The sequence below is a fragment of the Phalacrocorax aristotelis genome, chromosome 10 (genome assembly GCF_949628215.1).
Source record: "Phalacrocorax aristotelis chromosome 10, bGulAri2.1, whole genome shotgun sequence".
NCBI lineage: Eukaryota > Metazoa > Chordata > Aves > Suliformes > Phalacrocoracidae > Phalacrocorax > Phalacrocorax aristotelis.
In genome coordinates, this window is record NC_134285.1 from 1,490,448 (window position 1) to 1,509,656 (window position 19,209).

General features: G+C 59.5%; 3 protein-coding genes across 3 annotated transcripts; 2 read left to right on the plus strand and 1 right to left on the minus strand.

Moving 5' to 3' along the window:
• Nucleotides 1–805: 805 nt before the first annotated feature.
• PGP (phosphoglycolate phosphatase) lies at nucleotides 806–4,245 on the plus strand. Its single transcript, XM_075104619.1, has 2 exons — nucleotides 806–1,461; nucleotides 1,919–4,245. Exons 1-2 carry the CDS (start codon nucleotides 837–839, stop codon nucleotides 2,242–2,244), a joined length of 951 nt encoding a protein of 316 aa, XP_074960720.1. The 5' UTR covers nucleotides 806–836; the 3' UTR covers nucleotides 2,245–4,245.
• A 1,431-nt stretch (nucleotides 4,246–5,676) lies between these two features.
• Nucleotides 5,677–10,796, plus strand: BRICD5 (BRICHOS domain containing 5). Its single transcript, XM_075104620.1, has 6 exons — nucleotides 5,677–5,963; nucleotides 7,250–7,381; nucleotides 8,054–8,206; nucleotides 8,468–8,575; nucleotides 9,933–10,086; nucleotides 10,581–10,796. The coding sequence occupies exons 1-6, from the start codon at nucleotides 5,823–5,825 to the stop codon at nucleotides 10,673–10,675; spliced, it is 783 nt and encodes a 260-aa protein (XP_074960721.1). The 5' UTR covers nucleotides 5,677–5,822; the 3' UTR covers nucleotides 10,676–10,796.
• A 51-nt stretch (nucleotides 10,797–10,847) lies between these two features.
• On the minus strand, nucleotides 10,848–16,227 carry MLST8 (MTOR associated protein MLST8). Its single transcript, XM_075104618.1, has 8 exons — nucleotides 15,957–16,227; nucleotides 15,726–15,777; nucleotides 15,472–15,634; nucleotides 15,298–15,373; nucleotides 13,055–13,207; nucleotides 12,731–12,855; nucleotides 12,106–12,269; nucleotides 10,848–11,594 (listed from the first exon to the last, which is right to left on the minus strand). The coding sequence occupies exons 1-8, from the start codon at nucleotides 16,083–16,085 to the stop codon at nucleotides 11,476–11,478; spliced, it is 981 nt and encodes a 326-aa protein (XP_074960719.1). The 5' UTR covers nucleotides 16,086–16,227; the 3' UTR covers nucleotides 10,848–11,475.
• Between the last annotated feature and the right edge of the window lie 2,982 nt (nucleotides 16,228–19,209).

Consider the following 19,209-nt stretch of genomic DNA (forward strand, 5'->3'; position numbering starts at 1 on the left):
ATCTTGGCACAGTGTGTTGCAAGGTCTGTTGGTTTCAACTGGTGTTCTGACTCTTATCTAGATGGAGATGTCCTTAGTTCCTTTTGTCTTGGTTTCAGCTGGCGCCTGCTGCTGTTTGCATCCCTCCAGGACTTCCTGGATCAGGCTTGCAGAGATGATTTCCTTGAGTGCATTCTTGCCTGAGGCCTCTGCAACAGCAGCTGGGGGTGTTTAGCCTGGAGGAGGCTGAGGGGAGACCTTATCGATTTCTGCAACTACCTGAAAGGGGGTTATAGTGAGGTGGGGATTGGACTCTTCTCCCAAGGAACGAGAGGAAACGGCCTCAAGCTGCGTCAGGGGAGGTTTAGATCAGATATTAGGGAAATTGTACTGACAGAGCGGTCAGGCCCTGGCACAGGCTGCCCAGAGAGGTGGGGGCGTCACCATCCCTGGGGGGTTTTAAAAGACGTGTAGATGTGGCACTTGGGGACACAGTTCAGGAGGCCTGGGGGTGTTGGGGGGCGACCGGTCCGGGCGACTCCCGAGGCCTTTTCCAGCCCCAACGACTCCACGATGGTCCCTACGACCCCGGGGCGGCCCAATGGGCGGGGGGAGCGCATGTCTTCTGACCAATGGCAGCGCGCGGGGGGCGGGCCGCTGAGGCGGACGACCAATGAGAGCGGAGCGAGCCGGCCGCCCTCACGGCGCCGTGCGGAAGGGCAGCAGAGGACTCCGGTCAGCCGGCTGCCTGCCGGGGAGGGCGGGTCCGCCGCCACGTCGCCCAATGGGAATGCGCGCCGGTCGCGGTGCGGCCAATGGGAGCGGCCGGCGGGCGGTCGCGCGGCTGAGGCGCGGCGATGGCGGCCATGGCGGGTGGCGGCCGGCGGTGCTGCCGGCGGCTGGAGGCCGAGACGGCCCGGGCCGTGCTGGGCGCCGCCGACACGCTCCTCTTCGACTGCGATGGAGTCTTGTGGCGGGGCGAGGTGGCGGTGGGCGGCGCGGCGGAGGCGCTGGAGCAGTTGGCGGCGGCGGGGAAACGCTTGTGCTACGTGACTAACAACAGCAGCCGGACACGCGCGGCCTACACCGAGAAGCTGCGGCGGCTGGGCTTCCCGCCCGCCCAGCCCCGCCACATCTTCGGCTCGGCCTACTGCGCCGCCCGCTACCTGCGCCAGGCCCTGCCGCCCGGCGCCGCCGCCTACGTGCTGGGCAGCCCGGCACTGGCCGCCGAGCTGGAGGCCGTCGGCGTCCCGTACCTGGGCCCCGGCCCCGCCGCCCTGCCCGGCCCCGCGCCCGCCGACTGGGCCCAGGCGCCGCTCGACCCCGCCGTACGCGCCGTCCTCGTCGGTTTCGACGAGCATTTCAACTACGCCAAGCTGTGTCAGGCCCTGCGCTACCTTCTGCGCGGCGGCGCCGACTGCCTCCTCGTCGGTACCAACCGCGACCACCGCCTCCCTCTCGAAGGCGGCACCGCCATCCCCGGTGCGCGGGGCAGGGGGGCCGGGGGGCGGCTTGGAGTCGCCCGGCGGGTGCTGGGAGGCGGCCCCGGCCCGTTCGGAGTGAATCCCCGGGCTCTGGGGGGGTCCCGGTCTCGGTCCTGCCTCTTGGGACAAGGGCAGCGGCAGCCTTGTACCTTGGTGCAGCGGCCCGGAGCCTGGGCTTCCCCTCCACTGTACCCCCCCTAAGGGGAAGAGTCTTTGTTGGGCCTTTGCTTTACTCGGGGAATAACAGCTCCTTTTGGATCTCAATGTGGGATGGGGTTCCAGCCTCCTGGCAGGTTTTATGCACCACCTCTCTTGGGACTAACCTCTTCCTCTGCCTGTCTTGTCTGTAGAGCTGGGTGTTGTGTTTCCAAAGCACTGCATGGTTTTGTACCGGCCCATGGGGATGCCAAGAGTCTTCTGCAGCTTCTAATCTATGTTTTCTCTTCTCTCCCTAGGGACTGGCTGCCTGGTAAAAGCGGTGGAGACAGCAGCCCAGCGCGAGGCCTTTATCATAGGAAAGCCCAACCGGTACATGTTTGATTGTGTGGCCAGTGAGTTTGACATCGATCCCGCTCGTACCATCATGGTGGGAGATCGGCTGGACACGGACATCCTCATGGGCAATAGCTGCGGCCTCACCACACTGCTGACGCTGACCGGCGTCACCACACTGGAGGAGGTGAAGGGCCACCAGGAGAGCGACTGTCCCACCAGGCAGAGCCTGGTTCCCGATTACTACGTCGAGAGCATCGCTGACCTTCTCCCAGCGCTGGGGGATTAATAGAGCAAAACGCTTGCAGCCTCTGCGGCGGTACCCTGAGGAGGGCCCCTGTTAATCACCTCATGACAGTAACGTACTCGGAGTTAGCAACCCTTAGCTTTTTAACCCTTCTGTCCTCTTGTTACGATGTTGTTTACATCTCAGTCTTTAAATGCACTTTGAAACAAAGAGGGCATTACGGTGTCACCCACGCCTGGTGGGCTCGGGGCTTTTGGGTTTTTTAAATTATGAGCAACACATCTATCCAAATGTTTGTGATACTCGTTGTCACGTCATCCTCTAGACTGAGCTGAGGGAAGTTGAGCTGGCTGATCTGAGGAAAAGAACGCACCAATTTGCGGTGTGTCCTCGCCTGGACAGGCCGTGGCTTGGTCTGGTTTATTCAGGGAAATGACTCTGGGAGTGTGTAGTAACTTAGCGGCTGTGCTTGGCAACGCTTGCGGTGGCTGGCAGAACTAGCTTTCGCCCTTAGCTTGGTTTCTTTTTTTTTTCCTGAGGGGTTCCTGTTTGGCGGCACAAACCGCTGCAAGTGTGATGTCGGGTCACAGAAACTGAGACCCAGCGCCTTTGTTTGACCGTCGCAAATTGCACTTGCGATGCAGGTGGGGGTGATCCCGCTCGCAGAACGCAGGCGGCGTCTTCTGTGCGCTGCGTCTGTCCAAGCGTTGGGTGTCTGCGTAAAGCACGTGTACATGCAAGGCCTACCCCACCCTAAATATATATCAGAATATATTTAAAATATAAATTTAAGTACAGATTGTGGTAATATATCTTGTTTCCCAGAAGGGAGGATAAGAGGAATGTACTTCACAGATCACAGTAGGTTTAATTCTCCTAAGCCTTTGCATTAGGTAATGCAGAAACTCTATAACCACGTAGGACTGTCCTCTGCCACTGCTGCACCCCAGAAATAACCGGATTAGTACCGAGTTAGTCCTCGTACTTCCCTCGGCATCAAAATAGCTGCTTGCCATGGCTTTAGCCACAGAACCTGAAGTAGCGCTCTGCCCACGGGGGATGGATGTGGTGCACAGTCCAGCTTCCCACCGACATGCGTCTGTTGGCCCGCTGGCCATGCGTGACGATGGCCACGTGCTTCCTTTAAATAGCTGAGGTCGGTGCCTTCCGTGGGCTTCTGGTGTGGGGGCCTGGCACCGGTGGCTTGTCTGAAGAGGAGCACTTGCTTGCTCAGGTGGTGATTTTCTTTTGATCCGGGTTTGGGTGATGCATGGCTCAGGCTATGGGGTAGATTTTTCTGCTGGCTGAATTGAAGGCACAGCTGAAAGCTTCTGCATTACAGAATTAAGTGAAAAAATGATATATGCAAATAACATGCTTTTATTCCATAGATTCTGCTATCAGCAACTAAATTTAAACACTAGCCTTCCTTCTTCTCCTGCTGCTCAGCTGGATGGCTCCAGCAGTGTGTCAATGCCATTTCCTTCCACTCGAACACTCAAAATGAGTAGACTTGGCACCTCGTTTGTACGGCAATAACCATTCATATTGTCTGTCGGTGTTACCAGAATATCAGCTGCTCTTGTAAAAGGGTGTTTGTAACTCAGAGCTGTGTAGGAAGCACGGACGACCTCCTGTACCTGTCTCCAGTGGGAAGGCTGTGACTGTGTAAAGTCACAGAGAAACACTTGCAGGTAGAACTTTGGCTTTATCTGGGTAACATGGAAATGGACATTATGGGTTTGCTGCAGGTGGGGTCCGAAAACAGTGTGTTCTTTGATTCAGTTCCTGCATCTGGTGCTTATCATTTCAGAATATGTCAAGTAAAGTAACTGCCGGGAGAGGCGTTCAGCCTCCTTGAAGCAGCGCACTGTCCCTGCCACGTACTGTTCACTGTACACGGGAACCATTACCTCGATTCACCTATGCGGAAATGTTCTGGTGACAGTGTCAATCGTGCTTCAAAATTCTGTATCAACTTCCAAACGGTTTTCAAGCCTCTACTTGAATTCACATTAAACTTACAAACCTGCTTTCCCCCGGCCTTGTTGTCTTTTTGTGGTCTCTTCTCGGTGGGCTTCGGCACAGCTGTCCTGTGTGCAGGTTCTGGGAGCCAGGGGTGCCCTCTGTGTTTAGCGTCTTTACTCCTTATGTGCTGTATTGGGAAGAAATCCCAACCCTGGTGTGTATTTCTTTGGTCCTGGTGCCCAGAGTGGTGCGGAGCTCTTGGTGTGGGCTGGGATTTGCTCCTTTAAGAGCAGAGCACCGAGCAGAATGCAACAATCCTTTCATGAACAATGTTTTATAGAGGGTTTTGCTTCATTCCTGCACCTTAGATTAGGCGGGGCCTACATTTCTGAAAGTAGGAAAGTGTCTGCTGCGTGGCTGTTAAACCCTCTGTGGATCGAACGCCCCGACTGTGTGTTTCGGCTTGTTTTTCAAACGTCTTGCGCTAAGCTCCGCTGCAGCAGAAGGCAGCCAGCCGCTACGTGCGGGGAGCGGGGCCCGGTCTCTGTAACGCCGTGGGTGGCAGAAGCAGAACCGGTGGTTTGATGGTTCCAACGCTGTTCCTCATTTCACCAGAGCCGCAGCACGGGATGCTGCAGTCTTTAGCTCTATTTTTGCTGTTTTAAAGGAGTAACTGATGGGGTGGGATATTTTGGGCCACAGCGTTCAGGTGCGTGTTTGTCCAGAGTCTGAGTTCGCGTCCCACAGGCGCAGGTGTTAGAACAAGATGGTGATCGGCTGAAACAGCTCGGCTTTGACCTTCAGAAGGCCAGGGGAGGCCAGTGGGGAGGGGGCTGCTCGTGCTTTTGTAACAAGAAACTCCATGATGAGCTGCCCTCGTGGCTGAGTTTGATCAGGGCTGGGCCGTGCTTGATAGGAAAACGTCTAAAAGCTGCATTTTCCCTCAATAAATACCACGTGAAGGAATCCTGCTGAGCTTTTCCTTGCCTCCGTTCAGTTGGTTACGTCTGGCTGGCAGGGCTGAAAACCACAACGCTCTCACGGGGGCTTCTGGGCTGCTCAGGAAAACCACGGTCTGGCGACCCACACTGTTCCCCGCGGGGTGTTCCTTGTCACGGGACACGGGTGTAGCGTGAGCACGGCTCCGGCTGTGGCCACGACTTTTCCCTGGGGCGCGAAGGAAGCGAGGTCCGTAGGTGGAACACAAGCACGTCCGTGCAGCCGAGGCTCGCGGGGCAGCAGTCCGCAGGATAAACAGTTGGCTTCAGCCCGCGGAGCTCCGGCAGCACAAAGTTCACGCTGAAATGTAGAAATAACTGATGACAAGGGCAGGCTGCCACCTTTCTCTGTTCATTGTGCCTCTTAATGAGACTTACCCGGGCCTGCTATCGTGGCCTGCCAGCAGGGAGGGCTGGCACAAAGCCCCCCATTGTCGCCCCCCCTGCTCCCTCCAGCCGCCTCGCAAGGTGAGCAGGAAGAGCGGTTTTATGCACTGACAGCATCTCTCGGCAGCCGGGGGTTTCACCCCCCTCTTTCCACCTCCTCTCCCCAGGTGGCAGCTCTAGGGTTTCACCCTCCCCGTAGCTCCGAGCCCAGGAGCTCCTGGCCGGGAGGCCCTTTGGGCGCAGGGGACGCATATTTACGCCTCGCGGATGCACGCGTTGGTTTCCCGGGCGCGCCTGGAGCTGGGATCATGCACAGCGTGCGTGTTGGGAGGCAGAGCTGCGGGAGCGAGGGCCTCGTCTGAAGTGAGGATGGAGGGCAGGAGCGGCACCGACCGTGCTCTCTCTGCAGTGAGTATCCCTCCTCCCCCAGCTCTCACAGGCGGCCCCTGCGCTGTGCTTGCCTGATTCCTCTTTTGAAGGGGCTGAGCTCCTGCTGTTCCCGTGGATCCTGGTAAGATGATTTTGTTCGTCCCCAGCACCCCACAGCTCAGCTCCTTGTAAGGCAGCCGACTCCCTCAGCTGGATTTCCTTCGATGTGCCCAGACTTACGCAGCATAAACTGTGCGACAAGGCAGGGGGCTCAGGTTAGAGGTGCCAAGGAACCCCGGCTTGCCGCTGCAGAGCCGCTCGGGACGCGTGGCACGCAGGGACTGCAGCCCGCCGCGGGGCAGGGGCCGCTGGCTTGCTTTATTTCCACCTTTCCCACCCGAGGGAGTTTTGTTAGCTACTGAAAAGCCACCCGTTGCCGGAGGGCTTGGGCTCTGTTGCGTTTGGATTGAGGAGCTTTCAGCTTTGCGCAGCTTTAACTTTGTTAAGACTCGCTGCTTTTTTAGTGGAATGGATCTGGAAGTCACATGTTGCTGCAAAACACCAGTAACTGACCCGGAGGCTTGAAGAGCCCGTTCCTTGTGCGGCTGTAGCAAATGCAACCGTGGGCATCGATGGAATTTCTCTATGTGCTTCAAAAGATTGAGAAACAGATTATATTTAAGTGTGGATGAAACTCTGTTATTGAAAGCACATTCCTTCTGCTTTGTAAAAATGATTTTATGCACCATTAAGTTAAATTGTTTCACTATAAGAATTAAAGTGATTTTTAATCGAGCCAGTGGAAGTGCCACATGACTGCCAAGCTCTTTTACTTCAAGTAACAGCTTGGTCTGCGTGAAGAACAACTTACCAAGAAAATAAAATACAGGCAAGGAAGCAGGATCGCTCCACACAGGGCCTGTTTCAAATGCTGAAGGTTCTCCGGGCGATTTCTGCTATAAACCAAAATAACTTCATTTGCTGAGGTGCAAAGGAGCGTGCTGAGGAGCAGCAGCCCCTGTTTGTGGGACGCTTCCTGCTCCTCGGCGCGTTTGCAGGGTTTGCCTGCTTCCCTGGCCGCAGGAGGGAAGTGCTCGGCCGTGGGAGTGCTGCTTACTGGGGTGTCGGAGCTGAAACTCCATCGCTGGGGGATAGGAGTGATGATGTTCTGGGGGCTGCTGTGATGTTCTGGCAGTTCCGCGTTCAGACCCCAGCAGTTTGCACAGCGATGTGTGCCGTGAGCGGGAAGTGTGTTTTATGGTGAAGAATAACCAGCAGCAGGGTTGACTTGAACTCCCTTTCCCTTCTTTTGCCTTGGCTGCCAGGACAGGAGGGCCGCAGCGCGCTTCACAGCTCCACCCAGGACCTTCTGGATCATCTTGTCCGTTGCCTTGTTTTTTGCAGCTGTTGGCATCAGCATTGTGGGGGTTCTCGGCTTCTCCCCCAGCTCTGCCCAGGTAAGGGTTCCCGATTCAGGCAGGAAACCTCCTCCTGCCCCGATTCGTGTCGGAAGCACTTGCCGGGAGGGAGGACCGGGCTGAGCGTGGGGCTGGGTTTGGCCGGTTACCCCATCGCAGGCAGAAGGGCGGGAAGGTGCTGGCAGCGAGCTGAGCGGCGGCTGTCTCACCCCTGCAACGCGCCTGCCAGAAACCGTTGCTTAAATTAGAGGAACTTCAGTGCATCGTTTGTAAATATAGCCGCAAGCTGGTATTTCGCTCAGCAGGCACGTTCCAACGCGTGGCTCTGGCCTCTGAGGCGCGGGGGGAGCGTGTCTGCTGCCAGCGAACTGCGCTGGCAGGGGCGGCAGATCCCAGCCTCCCCCCCTGCCTGGCTGCGGCGGAGGCTGGCGGAGAGGCCCTGGCCCTTTCCTCCAGCACCCTGCTGCCCGGCAGGGTGGGCACCTTCGGCGTGAGGGGCACTGGCACCTCTCCCCAAGCCCTGTGTGATGGAGAGCGGTCTCCTTCACAGATCGGCTCCCCTCCGTTGGGTCAGAGCTTGCTGCTGTCGCTAAATAACTCAGATTAACAGGGACAAGCGAGGGGTGTGAGGGGGGATGTTGGCGGGGAGACACCATGCACAGACGCTGAACGGCTGATGGTTGGTGCTGCCCTCCCTCTCTTTGTGCCCAGGCTGGCTCTCAGCTCATCCGGCTAACGCTCCAGGGCCAGCCAGACCCGCTGAGGAACCAGACAGCCTTAGTGGACAAGTCCAGGAGCACCGTGACATACTACGTAACCTCACAGAGCAACCGCAGCGCCGTGGTGCTGTACGACAGCAGGAACGTAAGCCTGCTGGGGTAACTACCTGCCTCGCTAGCCTGGGAGCGAGCAGAGGAGCCCAGGCTGCCGAGAGAAGAGCTGCTGGGTGGGAGCAGGAGTAGACCGGGGAGAACTCCAACCAGCTACGGTTTGGTGCCTTTTTCTGCACCTTTAGCTAGGAAAGAAAAGGCAGGACAAAAGGAGGAATGTCTGGTTTTTGGGCTCTTAAGGCAGCTGCGGGCACATGCCGCTGCCTGCTCTCACAGGGCACAATCTGTCTCGCAGGGCTACGTGTGCTACAAACCTGTGGAGCGGCGTGCGTGCTACCTGCGGAGGATGGATGCCTGGGACCTCCAAGCCCTGAAGACACCACTCAATGCATCTGAGCAGAGAGTGAGCAGCTGCTGTGGCCATTCCCTGGGGTGGCTGAGCGGACAGGGGTGATGAGTTGGGCTTTGCACAGAGTCCTGGCTCACTGAAGACCCTTTCCTGCATGGATTTGCGTTCGCGGTGGTGACTCTAACAGCAGCATCCCAAGCGTGGCTAAGCGAGGGCACGGGCTCCCCCGCCCAGGGGTAGCAGCGGCAGCCCCGTTCTGTGCGATCCACTGCTCGGGGGGGCCGGGTTGGTGTCTTGCAGAGGAGCAGCGCCCTGCCTTGCAGTGCTGGGCTCCGCGTGCGAGCTCAGAGCAGCAACTCCCGGGTTTAGCGATATCCTATCTTCTGTGAGAAGCGGCAGGGGTGCAGGCCGGGGAACGGTGATACGTCCCACAGAGGTGAATAGCAGGGCTCTGGCAGGACCTGCTCCCACTGGATTCTATTACCTGCTCAAAAATCTGGGGAACAAAAAACAAAGGGGGTTTGTTACCATTTCATGGGGAAGAAAGTTGGAGTAAATCACGTACACGGACCCTCTGAACAAAATGTTAACGGCTGCATGGGCAGGGGGCAGATTCTGTTTCAAGAAGACAGAAGGCCCCATTTTTTTGTGCCCCTGCCATCTGCTCTCCATTTCTTTGGGGGCTCCTGGGGTGTCCTTGTCCCTCACCTGCCGTTCCCACCCAGCCGGGAAGCAATGGGCAGCGTTTAACCCAGAGGGGTGTAGGAACACAGCACCCATGAGAGCAGGCTACCAAAGGGGATACACAGAGAAGAGAGCATCTGCCAGGCTTTGAGGCTCCTTAATGGAAGTAAGAGAGTTGGTGGTGCTGGGGCTGCCAGCAGCCCACGCAGCCGTCAAACGGGAACTGGTGTTGGGTCAGCCGTGTCCTGTCCCAGCCACCACGGGGCTGAAGGACACTGAACTGCATCACGCCTGGTGCGGGGGGCTCTGCCGCTGCACGCGGAGAGGGGACAGGGCTGCCACGGGTCGCTCCCCTGCCAGCGGGCTGTGGTGCTTGTGACACCCGGCACAACGGGGTGTTTTAGCTCCAGGTGTGGGGACAAAGCAGCCCAGGAAGGGGCCCCGGAGGAACTGCGCCCATGCCGCAGGGCTAGCGAGGGGCTGCGGGCCGTCCCCGCTCCAGCCTCGCCCCAGCAGCCAGGCTTCTCCTGGGAGGCTGCTCTGGCCAGAGCGAGCCTCCCGGCAGCCTGGTGGGACCGGGCAGCTGTAGGGAGAAACCTGCCCTTACTGCCAGGGTAGGGACTGCTCCTTGAGTGCCTTGAAAGCAACAGTGGGGCTGCGGGGCTGGAGGGCAGTGCCGGGAGGAGCAAAGCGCCTTGGGAGGAATTAATGGGGACGTTTCTTTCAGGCTGATCAGATGCTACGGCAGGATAACCAGACCAAGTACTACCGGGAGTTCCTGGGCATTCTGGCGGGGGAAGAGGTGGACCCCAAAAGCCTGGGGGAGGCTGTCCAGACCCTGTGTGAGCAGACATCCATCTTCTGGGTCAGGAGAGGGGAGGGTAAGTTGTACGTGCCCCTTCACAGAAGAGGGAAGTACGATTGTTTCTAGCACATCTAAGAGGAGTGGGCTCTGCTGCGCAAAAGCTGATGCACAGCCCAGGAAGGGTTGCCAAGGGCCAGGACAGGGACAGGTGACCTCTAGGTCAAAATCAAACCATTCTTCAGCACTCACCAAGCGCTGGCTCGTACCCACAACCTGCAGTGAACGGCAGCGCTGGCTGGGAAAGGCTCCGAGCCCCCTTCCCCGGGCAGTGCAGCCTGCTCGCATGGCCTCACACCACAGAGCAGTCCCCTGCAACGCTGTTGGCTTAATGCTTGTCACCTTCACTTTCACCACAAGCAGCCTGCCGCGCTCTCATTCTGTTCTTACTCCAGCTTTAACGAGAAAGGTCGTTCCCTGAGGCTTTCCTCTGTGGGGCTCCCCAGGGACTCGTATCTGCAGGACTCCAAAAGCATTCCTCTCACCCTGCTTCTGTCCTTGCTCATTTGGCAGGTCCGGGGAAGCAGCGGCTCATCTACCTTTGCATTGACATCTGTTTTCCAAGCAACGTTTGTGTGTCTATCTGCTTCTATTACCTCCCCGAGTAAGCCCCACGACCGCGGATGCCCTCTTGCTGCTCTACATACTTGAACTGGGTTCCTGAAAAGCCTCTGATTTCAACAAGGAAGGTAACACCTACAGTATCGCCCAAACGCTTCCTGCTGATTTCATGCTGCAGCTCAGGAGCGTTTAGAAAAATAACAGGACTCTGCTCAGCACTGTCAGTACAGACACTTTATTTGCAGCTGTGCTCCAGGGCTGCATCTTGTAGGTAGTAGGAGATCCAGGCCTAGAGGAATCACGTGGAGTAGCTAGTGTTTTATGGCTACATGTCCTGTTCAACACAAGGTTATTAAATTTGTTGGGGAAGGGTTGGCTTTATAGGAGCGCAGCTCTCCAAGCAAGTCTGAAATACACTTCGAATAAAGGGATAGCAAAACAAGAAAACAGCTGCCTCTCCTCTCTTTGCTCAGCCTCTTCCATCATTTAGAAAGGCTGATTATTTTTTTTTTCCACTCTGGGGTACAAGAACATCACCAAGCTGTCAGCAGCTGATGCCACAGGGATTCCTCCAGCTGAACCGTACCCAGCTGCCCTCAGTGGGGTCGTGCCTCCCTCTCCCATTCCCTTTTGCCCAAGCGGCCTCCCTCAGAGGCCACGCACATTTCGGTAATGATCTGCTCGGAGCTGAATCCTGGTCTCGCTCAGCTGCTTCTGCCAGAGACCAAGCCCTCCCCCTCGGCGCAGGGGGTGGTTACAAGTGCGCGTCTCGGGCTCCAGAGAGTTTGCTTGCCACTGTAAGGCAAGGGAAAACAAGCAGAGGTCCTTTCCTTCCCACATGTGACTGTTATCCCAACACACTGTCATTGAAAGCGAGGCAGACAACTGCTTTCTGGTGGCCGCTGTATTCCCTCTTGATCTCTCCTGTCTCCACGCACCAAAGTCTCGCCAGGTTATCAGAGGAGGCTGGAACAGAAAGTGAAAAGGGGGGTAGGATATATTGCATTACCCTTTAAACTTTTTCTTTATATGAAGACTTCCCTCTTCCTTCATTCGATGCCTTTATTAGGGCTGTTGATGACAGGTAAGGGAGCCATGCAGAGCAAGAAGCTTAGTGCATTTCTGTATTATGTGAGGTTTTAATTATTTTGGAGAGAAGTTACTGTGGAAATTACAACTTGTACGCTTTGAAGGGACTATCACGCTGTGTGCTGCCAACAGCGTTGCTGCCAGGTCAAATAAACTGTGCACGTGAAGATGAGCTCTCCAGTTTAAAGAGACGCCCTATGGCAGCACAGGCAAAATGCTTAAAGGAATGAGATGACTGCGTTGTGGGTGCGAGGCTGGGGGCTCTCTCCTCGCGTACTGGGGCACGAGGGTTTGCCAACATCCCCGTTAGAGGAACTGCTCGGTTCAGGGCCCTGGCGTAGCCCCGATCGAGCGCTGGGCCACGGGCGGGGGAGCGGCGCTGCCTCACCTGTGACGATGTACTGGGAGTCCCCGGAGAAGGCACAGTCCCACATCCAGCCTCGAGACGTTTCCCCTGGGTTATTGCTCTTAATGCTCAGCTCTGTCATCAGCGAGAAGTTTGAAGTCCTCCAGATCTTACACGTCTGATCCGCAGAACATGTGGCCAAGAGCCTGCAAGGAAGAGACAGGCGAGGGTAATTTCATTAGTCACGCTGTACACCTCAGGGCCTCTCGTAATGTGGGCCTGGAACAGTAACGAGCCAGAGGCCGGCGTTCATTGTAATATTTCTTTACACCTGTATCAACCGCCTTAGGACACTCAAGCCAGACTCGGTGAGGGAGTACCCCAAGTTCACCACTTTGCTCCCGGAGATGAGCAGTTTGAGCCCAGCTGTAAGAGCAGCTCGTGGCTCCAAAGCCAGCTGAGATCACAGGGCACGGGGCTGGGACGCCACCGACAGCAACCCAGTCCCAGTGTGACCCGTGCCTCCTGTCCCGCTCCTCCCTGGGGGACCCGCAGGGCGACGTGGAGCCAGCATCGGCCAACAGCTGGACGCACAGCCGGTCTCTGCCTGCCCAGAAAGGGCCGTCTGTCCCCATCGCGGGTAGGTGAGGGGGCAGCACGCACTCACGTGGAGTCGGGGCTGAACTTGCACTGAAGGGCGTAGCGGTTGTGCGCTGGGATCTTGGTCTTGGGGATCAGCTGGGTCACCTCCTCTCCGATGCCGCCCGTCAGGTTCCACACGTAGCAATTTCCCTGTGGCGAGACAGGGGATCTGTGGCTGAGCTGGTGGTCACCCACCCAAAAGCAGCCCAGACTTTCCACGTCCGACCACAGCACGGCAAAGCCAGTACGTGCAAACGGGCTGCCTGTGCCCAGGGGAGGGAGGCGCAGCCCCGCAGCTGCTGGAGCGCCGTAAATCCCACCCCACGGCTTCGAGGCCGTCGGAGCTCACCGAGCTGTTGACAGCCGCCATGTAACTGGCATCGGGGTCGATGTGAACCGAATTGATGGAAACTTCGGGCTCTGGAATCAGCTGCTCGTTGTGGTCTGTCTTCAGGTCCCAGATGTGAATGGCACCACTCTGATCGCCCACAATTAGCTCTGCCTGCAAAAATCCAGCAGCCTCATCTCTCTGAGGAGAGCCCCGCCAGCAGCAGCCCCAAGCCAGTGCCCAGATCGTGCCCGTGTAGCACCACGTGGAGCCTTGCTCTGGTTTTAAGCATCAGGGGCCTGTTCTGCCTAATTATTCCCCAGCACAGGGCTGTTTCGGAGCCCCAGCAGCCTGCCGACCGCCCCTGCGTGCTGACAGCAGAGTACTAATCTCACGTTACGCTCTGCAAAAAAAGGCTGTTTACCTTCACAGAAGTGCCTGATAATTTTATAAACCCCAGAGCAGTCAGCAGCTGCCCGATTTCCAGAACCACTGCACAGCTACAGCTCCAAACACCCACGGAAGCCAAATGCTTTTCAGCACGTCTGAGGAGCTGGCATTAAGATGCAAGCTGGCCAGTGAACAACTGAAGCACTCAAGGGTGTACAGATACCTGAAAAACACAAGCCTAAATGGTTTTTCTTCCTCTCTCTCCTTCTCAGGGGAAGGACAAGAGCCAGCTGAAGGGCAGGAGTCCTGGCTCCGATCCCGTGCTCAGACCAGAAGACAATGCTGGCGTCTCGCCACTAAAACCAGGGCTTTTATCGACAGTCTTGCGCTGCCCATAATTTTAGCAGAATCCCTAGAGGAGATCAGGTCATCGGGCACAGCTAATCCTGTACCTGCGACCAACAGCTTGTTTCTGAGGGAGACAATCATCGCTCGATATATTTAGCTGACTTCACAGTGCAGAAGCGTCTCAACCCTTAGCCTCCTCTTAGCGGGTGTAAGTGCAATTGCTAAAGCCGTCACGGCTTTAACCAGGCCCTGAGAAATCTCCCTCGGATAACTGGATCAGCATCGCTGCAGCAGGGAACTGCAGAGCCATGAAGCTATCTGAACAAATCCTGCCACCTTTGGACTAATTAACTGCATTCTGCTCGCAAACCAACACCTCTCCCGCAGCTCAGCAGCACCTTGATTAACGATTACTTCACATGTGAGACGTATGTACAACAACACTATTTGTCTTAACGTAATACATTCTCACAGCACTAGCACTACAGGAACATCGGCAGCATTGGGGTAAAGTCTGGTCCAAATAATTGATCTCGAATCTGGTCCATAATCTGGGACTTGGGAAATTAAACCTTTGCAGAATCAAATGCAAAAAAATCATTTTTATTACTCTGCTTTTTAAAAAGGTTTGCACTGCCACATCTGCAAACAACCCCGGCAGCGCTGTGAACACCAAACGGACCAGACGGGTTATTAACACTGCAATGATATGTATCGATTTTCACCGCCAGCCCCTCTAATGCGCTGCGCGGCCTTTTGGCCTTGTTTCCTGAGCCTGTTTATCAGCAGCTTCTGAACCTACTGGTGAATCTTGAGCAAACCTGACCAAAGTCCCAAAGGCTGTGGGGGCCGTGGGCCCTAAGATGCTGCTTCTTGGTAGCCGTGCTGCCCTCAAGCCTCCCAGCACACCCCACGCCACCAGTTCCGCTCCCATCACACCCCCTCGGTTATATTCTTGGGACAGAGGTGGCCCCAAAGCAGCGTCCCCTCCTGCGGGACGAGAGGCCCAGCGCAGCCGCTACCGTGTCTCTTTACAACAGCCAGCAGGTAATTAGCACAAACGTGCCGGCTGGCAAATGAGCTCAGCAGACAAAGCCCCGGGACGCCTGCCGCGGGCACGGCGTGAGCCTGCGGTATCTGCTCGCTCCCAGCGCTGCCGCTCGAGGAGGTTTGCTTCACCACACAGAGCGGCGTTGGCTTCCCCGGGGCAGACGGAGGGACTGTGGCTCTGTCCTGCCGGCTCCCGTGCCGCGTGGGCTGTGTTCCCGCACACGGAGCTCCCCGCGGCAGCAGCTCAACAGGGCAGCGGGCGGAGGGGCGGCCTTGGTGCGGGAATCCAGCAGCTGCTTGCCCGGCCATGCTGCCGAGAGCTCGCAGCTCTGCGCCACCGGGAAGGCCACCCTCCCCAGCCGGCCCCCTGCTCTTTTGCTACGTCTGCTGGTACAAAACTCCGCAGCCCCCCAGGGTTACCCAGAGGAGCTGCAGCAAAGCAGGAGCTGGGCCACCGTGGTGGAGCCGGCGCTCACCTGGTTGGGGTGCAGGCAGACGCAGTTAATCGGAGCGTTCACCTGGAAAATCCGCTGACACTGGAGGTTACGAGACCTGCAACAAAACGGTGAGGAAGGACCGTGTTTGAGCGTGCTGCCGGCTCCAGCGCCTCCAGGGTGCTGCCGGAGCGGGGAACAGCCACCTCTGCCCACCTCAGGTCCCAGATCCGGGCCATGCAGTCCTCCCCACCCGTGTACATCCACCGCCCGTCCTCGTGGAAGCCCACGGAGGTGACGTTCTTGCTCACGCCGTCGTAGTTAATGATGGGGTTGGGGTTGTTGGAGTTGAGGTCATACATGCGGATGTGCTGGTAGCCTGCAGCAACGACCGGGCAGGGGGTGACCGAGGGACACCCCCCCACCCGTGTCCGGTGTCACCCGTGCCCAGGGCGGCGGGGGGGGCTCACCTGCGGCAGCGATCATGCTGCGGTCCGGGGTGATCTCCAGGGCGTTCACCTGCTGCAGGCGCCCGTTAAGGTCGGTAAGAAACAGCAGCCGGGACCGGACCCGTGGGACGGGTCCCGTGGGACCGGGGGCTCCCGGCCGCGGGGCGCGACCCCGCGTGGGGCGGTGGGGCAGGACCACCCCCCTCGCCTCCCCCCGGCCCCGCCAGGCCCCGGAGCGGCGGTGAAGGATACGGAGTCTTGGTGCTGGACGGTGCGGGTGCAGATACCGCTGTGCGCCTGCCAGAACCGCACCGTGTGGTCGTAACCGGCCGTGGCCAGGATGACGGGATCGCTGCCCACCGTGCCCTGCGCGGCGTTCATGGTCCCGCCGCCGAGCCCCGCTCGGCGCCCCACCCCCCCGCCCCGGCCCCGCGCTCACGCGTGGGGGGACCCCGCACCCCCCCGGTACCGGCGGCCGGCGCAGGGGGCAGGGCGGGCTTTGCGCATGCGTCGCGCCGTCAGCGCCGCTCACTGCGCATGCGGGGAGCGCCCTGCCTCAGCGCGCAGCCGCTCCGGGCGCCCTCCGTCGCGAAGGGCGCATGCGCAAAAGCGCGGCGGCGGGCGGTACTATGTGCGAGGAGCTTGGGGGGGAGGCGAGACCACTGGGCGCCGCCGGGGAGAGCGGGGGCCGTTCGCGGCAGCGCCGGCGGGGGGCGCGGCGCGGAGGGCGGTCGTGCAGCGCCGAGCACCGGGCACACTGGGCACGCACCGGAGCGGTCCGGAGGTCACCCTTTGGGCCGGTACAGCCCCGGGGCAGGGTGACACAGCGGCTCCGCGCTGTGAGCGACGGTGTCCCGCACCGTGCCGGTGTCGCACCCGGGCGTGGGGCACGGTTCCCGCCCCGCCGGTGCCGCCCCGCTGTGTACGGCGGGTGGCGGGAGCCAGAGCATCCCTCTTCGCTCGGTCCCGGCCCCGCACCACCCGGGCCCTTTAAGAGCGGCGGCGGCTGCGGCCCGTCCCCGCGCTTGCTCCCGGCGGTGCCCGCGGCGGCCCCGCACCTGCCGGTAAGGGCCGGGGAGCCGGGGGTGCTCGGGGCCGCAGCGGGGGGCGGGGATGCAGGGTTGTCCGGGGGGGATGCAGGGATGCTCGGGGCCGCCGTGGGGACCGGGGCCGCAGGGATGGCCGGGATGCCCGGAGGGGATGCCCGGTGCCGCAGGGATGCCCGGGGGTACGGGGGGGTGCGGGATGCCGGGATGCCCGGGGGGCGGGGGTGATGCCGGGATGCCCCGGTGCTGCAGTAGGAACCAGGGCCGCAGGGATGCCCAGCAGAGCCTGGAGGGTGCCGTGGGATGCAGCGATGCCTGACGGGTACCTGGGGCTGTAGGGGGACGTGGGGTGCCCCAAGGGTGCGGGTGGTGCCCCGGCAGTGCAGTGGGCTGGGTGGGGTGCATGCCTGTGCCCCAGCATCCCGGGGGGGTACAGGGGCCGTCTCTGCCCGGGGGCCGGGGGAGCGGCCCCCCTCCTGCTGCCATGGGGGCTGTAGCCCTGCAGGGGGGCTCCGCAGCCTCCCCACACAGGAGCCCCCAGCCGTGGGGCTGCAGTGCCATAGCCCCCGACCCAGGCTGGGGATGGGGATGGCCTTGGCTGGACTGACCGAGGAAGGCTCTGGAAGCATGTGAGTGTGGGCATGTGCGTGTGAGGGGGCACACGAGCGTGCGTGGTACAGCGTCACTCTTCCCACGGCCGCACTGCCGTCGTGCGCACCGACGGGAGCCAGGGTTTGGCATGGCAACGGCTGGGGAACGCCAGGGCCAGGCGGTGGGCGGCCGGGTGGCATCCAAACCCTGTGGCAGCACCCGAAACCCTCGTGGCCAGCCCGTGGGCTGCGGTGGGCACCTGCCGCCCTGGGGGCGCTTGGCTCTGTCATCCCCATAGCCCCACTCTCTCTGGGCTCAGGTTTGGGTTTGCTTCCGTTCTTCTCTTCTCCGGGCTCGGGAAGGTAAGCGGGAAGCTGGGCTGATTTCGGGGAGCTGGGAGCAAAACCCACGTGGGATGCATGGAGGCAGGGGAGGGGGGTGAGGGCCCGGCCCCCTCCTCGCAGGGCAGCTGCCAAGACCGTTGAGCCAGGCTGGCCAGTTGCGAGGAGCCGCACGCTCTTCCCAGCCTCCCGGGGACCGTGCCAGCGGTCCCCAAAGGGTTGGCAGAGGAAGATGTCACGTTAATAAATATAGTGGGCGCTAGCGGCAAGATGCCGGGTTAGAGCGGCGGCATCAATCAGCTGAGCCCTCACTGGGAAGCGATCTCCTGCCGGCACAGGGGCGCAGAGCAGCAGCACCCGGACACCCCTTGGTGTCGCACCCACCACCGCCGTGTGCCCATCCCGCCGGCCCTCGCCTGGGCTGTGCTAGGGAGGCTCAACTCCTGGAAACCTGTTCTCTAGTTAAATAAGATAACAAATATTAAAAACGCCAATTCTTGGCGAGCTGACAGCGTCTGTCTAAATATTTATCCCTGTTCCGATCAGGCGCTGTGTTCCCATGACAGCGCGATTAGCACTCTGCATATTTATGGCCTTCCTGGGTGCTGGGCTCCCTGGGCCGGCCTGCCCCATGCCCAGGGGCCACTGAGCCCCCCACCACAGCCCCCTGCACCTTCACCTGGCAGAGGTGAGCCCTGGGCGAGCAGCTGTCCCTGCCGGGCTGTGCTGGTGCTGCCAGGAGCATCGAGAGCCAGGCAGGATGGAAACGCAGCGGGGACGGGCAGGGCAGGGAGCGGGTGCTGCATTTGCCCCTGCAGCACAGGAGGTGCAGCGCCAGGCACGAGGCATGTTTTTCATGCAGGGACATGAGTGCAGGGGACAGCATGGGCATGACCTGCCCCAAAACCAGGATCCTGCCCTGCCTCCTGTGCGTGAGCACTGGGGGACCGGGTACCCGTGGGTACTGGGCAATGGGGTTGGAGCAGGGGTGCTCCAGCTCCCTCCTGCACGGTGGCTGCCCTGCCCCACGCCGTGGCCTTGCCGGGACGTCGTGCTCTGGGGACAGCACGTCCCCTGCTCTGCAGGACGTGCCAGCGGTCCCGGCTACTGCGCCCACCCTGTGCCCCGTGGCAATGTGCAGGAGGAGCATGTCGGGAGGGATTAGGGCTGTGTCTAGAAAAAGGGCTAATTCAGAGCCGGAGGCGTGGGGCGGCTCAGTGCAGCTCTCCCCTGGTGCCACTGCTCTGGCAACGCAAACAAAACCCTCGCGATCAGCTGAGCCGCTTGTGTGCCGGCAGCGGCCAAAATCTGCTTTTCAGTTCCTAAATTTGGCAACGCTGAAATTAACCCTAAACTTTGGTGCGTTTGGGTGGCAACTCACTGACAGGGCTGGTGGCAGCTGCCCCGGCGCTCGCAGCGGCTGCCGGGCTGGGGTGTTGATGCACCACCCTGTCCCTGCCTCACCACACGCACCAGATTTGGAAAAAAAGGAGAAAAAAGGGCAGAAGTTATGCTAGCGCTTCTTGT

Bases quoted from the DNA above. Each gene is read 5' to 3' on its own strand.
- PGP (XM_075104619.1), top strand. From the start codon at position 837: ATGGCGGCCATGGCGGGTGGCGGCCGGCGGTGCTGCCGGCGGCTGGAG. The intron at 1,462-1,918 runs GTGCGCGGGGCA...TTCTCTCCCTAG, and splicing joins AGGCGGCACCGCCATCCCCG to GGACTGGCTGCCTGGTAAAA.
- BRICD5 (XM_075104620.1), top strand. From the start codon at position 5,823: ATGCACGCGTTGGTTTCCCGGGCGCGCCTGGAGCTGGGATCATGCACA. The intron at 8,576-9,932 runs GTGAGCAGCTGC...CGTTTCTTTCAG, and splicing joins TCAATGCATCTGAGCAGAGA to GCTGATCAGATGCTACGGCA. The intron at 10,087-10,580 runs GTAAGTTGTACG...CTCATTTGGCAG, and splicing joins CTGGGTCAGGAGAGGGGAGG to GTCCGGGGAAGCAGCGGCTC.
- MLST8 (XM_075104618.1), bottom strand. From the start codon at position 16,085: ATGAACGCCGCGCAGGGCACGGTGGGCAGCGATCCCGTCATCCTGGCC. The intron at 13,208-15,297 runs GTGAGCGCCGGC...GGATTTTTGCAG, and splicing joins TCTGCCTGCACCCCAACCAG to GCAGAGCTAATTGTGGGCGA. The intron at 11,595-12,105 runs GTGAGGCAGCGC...TTTCTGTTCCAG, and splicing joins CTCCCAGTACATCGTCACAG to CCTCCTCTGATAACCTGGCG.